The 4,082-nt window shown below is 41.3% G+C and overlaps 1 protein-coding gene across 1 annotated transcript in view; it reads left to right on the top strand.

The window, feature by feature from the left end:
• The window catches only part of cyyr1 (cysteine/tyrosine-rich 1), an 18,764-nt gene extending 16,927 nt beyond the window's left edge, over positions 1 to 1,837 (top strand). The window contains exon 3 of the mRNA XM_048603023.1: positions 1,360 to 1,837. Within this exon, the coding sequence (XP_048458980.1) occupies positions 1,360 to 1,496 (137 nt within the window). The 3' untranslated portion in view covers positions 1,497 to 1,837. The remainder of the gene's footprint in view (positions 1 to 1,359) is intronic.
• Positions 1,838 to 4,082: the final 2,245 nt, after the last annotated feature.

The following is a 4,082-nucleotide window of genomic DNA, read 5'->3' as shown; positions in this document are numbered from 1 at the left end:
ACTATCTCTGCTCTCATTACTACTTTGTTTTATAGCTAATGTATTTCAGAGCAATGACATTAATTTCAATGTGTGTAAAAGGTTGTAAGTACAGTTTGTTAAACTGTGTACTCCGAGCTATGTGCTGTGTACTCCCAGCTCCTTCTACAGTTTGTCTACTCTCCTCCAGTGTGAATTTTACTGCTATGCCATGCCACACCACCACCATCACCACCCATCCCCCACCTGCCCAACCACTTGCATATTTGAAAGCGAGCTGTCATCTTGCCCATTGCCAACCTGACCCTACATAAAGGAGGCAGATAGGCTTCAGTAGCTCATTATTATAATTTTTGTACTGCAGGGGAAAATGGAAGAAGCCAAATGGACTGGCAGTTTTGAGTGCAAGTTGCTATTGAGCAGGAAGGTGGGATTTCTTTTTTGGAGTGCCAATCTGAGGCACCCCTCCACCCCCAACCCTGGGATGATACCACCCTTTTGTGCCTTCACTTTAGCTTTTCTAACCCTCTTTCATAACTCCATTCCCATAGCTACTAAAATCCCCAGTCTTTCTTTTGACTGTTTCTAATCCCAGAAGTGGTCGCTACTGTCCTCCTGTCTTATTGGTCTATAGAGCTGCATGGATCAGTCAACAGACACACATAAGACCATAAGATATCGGAGCAGAATTAGGCACTTCAGCCCATAGAGTCTACTCCGCCATTCAATTATGGTTGATATGTTTCTTAAACCCTTTCATCTGCTTACTCCCCGTAACCCTTGATACCCTTACCAATCAATTAATCCAGATTGTTAATGTACAACATGAATACTGTGGTCCCAACACAGATCCCTGTAGAAATCCACTAGTCATCAGACCCCTTTATCCCTCCTGTCTGCCTTCTGCCAGTCAGCCAATTCTTTACCCATGCCTTACCCCTGACACCATGGACTCTTATCATGTCAAGCAAGTTAGAATGAATAAATATGAATATGAATAACTAAATAAAGTATTTATGTGGCAGAAACTCTGATGACAGGATGAGCATCTAAATAACTTTCCTATAATCCATTCATTTATTTGTGTTGGATAGCTGTGAAACTACCAGCAACAAAAATGTTTTTTAAATCGGGAATGCAAGAAAAAGTATGTCCCAGTTATTCAATTAGAGTGGATAATTTTATAATTTTACTGGTTATCATTTTAAAATGCTGTGTGTAGGTTAGTGCTAGCGAATGATTTATTAAATCAATTTATTTTTGCTGTAGACAATGTTTCAGAGTAGACTTACTTTTTTAAAAATATTCCAGTCATCGTTTTGTAAATTCTGTTGGCTGCCACCTCAGTTCATTTGTTTTGTTCTCAATCTTTCTTTTCAGTCCCTCCTCCTCCGCCTTACAGTTATGACTATGAGATGGATTATCCTGTGGATCTCCCACCACCTTACACGCCCACACCTCAAGCTTCCCTGCAGTACACCCCACCCCCACCATATCCAGGATGTTCAAGAAAATAAATTCTCACTCGACATCACTAAACACACCGCTGGAAGCCGATGGAAATCCATTGCTCTAATAATAAATGAAAGCAGGCTGTGCCCAAGACAGCAAAAGCATAATTGTTCTTCTGATTTATTCCAACTTTGTACTTGTCAGTAATTTCCCCCTCAGCTCTTTCGGCAGTTTTCTTTCCTGCCGTGTTATCAACCAGAAAATTTGAATTTTTTTAATAAGTTATTAGCTTTAATGCTGCAGTTACAGACATAGTAATTTATGAATCCAGTGATCTCTCTATCCAGACTTTGAACTAAAATATCCTAGCTACCATAAGAGAAAGTGACTGTTGAGGATTGGTATGTGAAACAAGGTGAAGTGCCTCATTTCTGCAAATGTAAAGATGACCAGACAGTTGGCCTGTAATAAAAAATATTGATATTTATAAAAGGCTCTGAGTAACTTTACTTTATTTTGCAGTATTTATTGTCTCTATCTGCAAAGCCGTTAAAAAGTAAATGCAAGATATTATGTTGCTTCAACAACAAAGCTTGTGTACAGAAAAATAAATATGATCCTAAAATAACAAGTGGATCTATGTACATAGAAACACAGAAAGTAGGGCTTGTTTACTATTATATCAGGATAGTAACAAATTCTGCATAGAAAATAACATGAATAGTGTGTAATGATAAATTGTACATAGAGAACTATAATTAACTCAGTGGGCCTTTCATACAACATACATATATGCCTGTTGCACCAAACATGAATAATGAGGATTGTCAACTGGAATGGCTTCTCTACCTACTCCCATTCAGTTACCTCTGGCATGCCCAATAATCTATCCTTGACTTCCTCATACTTTTCATTTAAATATTTAGTCTTGATAACATAATCACATGTATGCTAATACCACCCAGTCTAGCTCACACCAAATTCTCTCAACTAAAAACACACAACATAGAACAGTACAACACAGAAACAGTCAGTCCCGACTAACCCAACCTATACTAACTTAATCCCATCTGCCTGCATATTGCCCATGTCCCTCTATTCCGTGTCTCTTCATGTATCTGTCTAAATGCCTGCTAAAAGTCCGCTTCTACCACCTACCCAAGCAATGCGTTCCAGGCACCTAACAGCCTATATGTACGAAACTTCACATATCTCCTTTAAACTTTTCGCCTCTTACCTTAAACCTATGCCCCTAGTATTTGACATTTCCACCTTAGGAAAAAGACTCTGATTAACCACCCTATTCATACCAATTATAATTTTATATGCAGCAAACATTTTATTAGCCAGCATCAATGGGACCAGGTTAATCGTACCGGTTAATCCAATATTCCGGATAATCAAGAGCTATGCATAACCGCAGTAGACCTGACCAAGCGAGACATCAAAATCCCTCAAAAACATCTATGTAAAAACATCAACGCACCTCCTAAAATCAATGTAAAAACACACAGTAAGTAATAGAAATATAATGCAGGGCGTATACACATCACTGTTATACTTTATTTACAGCACGAATACGCGGACATCGTAGTAGATCATGTCATTGCAGGTGATCAAGGTAAGATTGTTTTATCTTTCTTCACATAAAGGGGCAGAGATGGCAGTTAGGGCAGTGGTGTGCTCCTCCTGCCAGATGTGGGAGATCAGGGAGCAGTCTAGTGGCCCTGACGACTGTGTCTGCAGGACGTGTGACCAGTTGCAGCTCCTCACAGTCAGTGTTGTTTGGTTGGAGTGCCAGTTGGACACACACTGAGCATCCTGTTGGATGTGGGAGAGTAGGGAGAATTTCCATTTTACTGATGATTCTGTCTGCAGGAAGTGTGTTTGGTTGTGAATCCTATCGGATCACATGGATCGGTTAGAAGCAATGAGAAAGTTACAGAAGTTAAGGGGCGTGATGGATGGCAGTTGTAGGAAGGGAGAAAAACTGCAGATACAGTCAGTAAAAACTGAAAGAACTGCGGATGCAGTCAGTAGATGAGTTACCTCCAGGAATGTTGGGAGAGGGAGGCAGGTCATGCAAGCGTACCCTGTGGCTATCGCATCTCAACCAAGTATGCTGTTTTGGAAAATGTAGTGGGTAATGGACTCTGAGGGAAATGTAGCATGGACAGCCAGGTTTCTGGTGCTGAGACTGGCTCTAATGTAAAGAGAGGTATGTCCGGTTCCAAGCAATAGATTGTGATAGGGGACTGTCTAGTCAGAGGCACAGACAGACGTTTCTGCAGCTGACAGCGAGAAATCAGAATGGTGTGTTGCCTCCCTCGCGCCAGGATCAAAGATATCTCAGACAACAAGGTGCAGAACTGGATGAACACAGCAGGCCAAGCAGCATCATAGGAGCAGAAAGGCTGACGTTTTGGGCCTAGACCCTTCATCAGAGGAAACGTCAACCTTCCTGCTCCTCTGGTGCTGCTTGGCCTGCTGTGTTCATCCAGCTCTGCACCTTGTTGTCTCGGATTCTCCAGCATCTGCAGTTCCTACTATCTCTGATTCAAAGATATCTCAGACAGGGTGCAGAATATTCTCAAAGGGGAGAGGGACCAGCAGGAGTCGTTGCAGTCATTGGAACTAACAACATAGGAAGA

Source organism: Rhincodon typus, chromosome 11 (assembly GCF_021869965.1).
Source record: "Rhincodon typus isolate 14 chromosome 11, sRhiTyp1.1, whole genome shotgun sequence".
NCBI classification, from domain to species: Eukaryota; Metazoa; Chordata; class Chondrichthyes; order Orectolobiformes; family Rhincodontidae; genus Rhincodon; species Rhincodon typus.
Note: the sequence above shows the minus strand (reverse complement) of the source record. Positions and strands in the feature narration are given on the sequence as shown.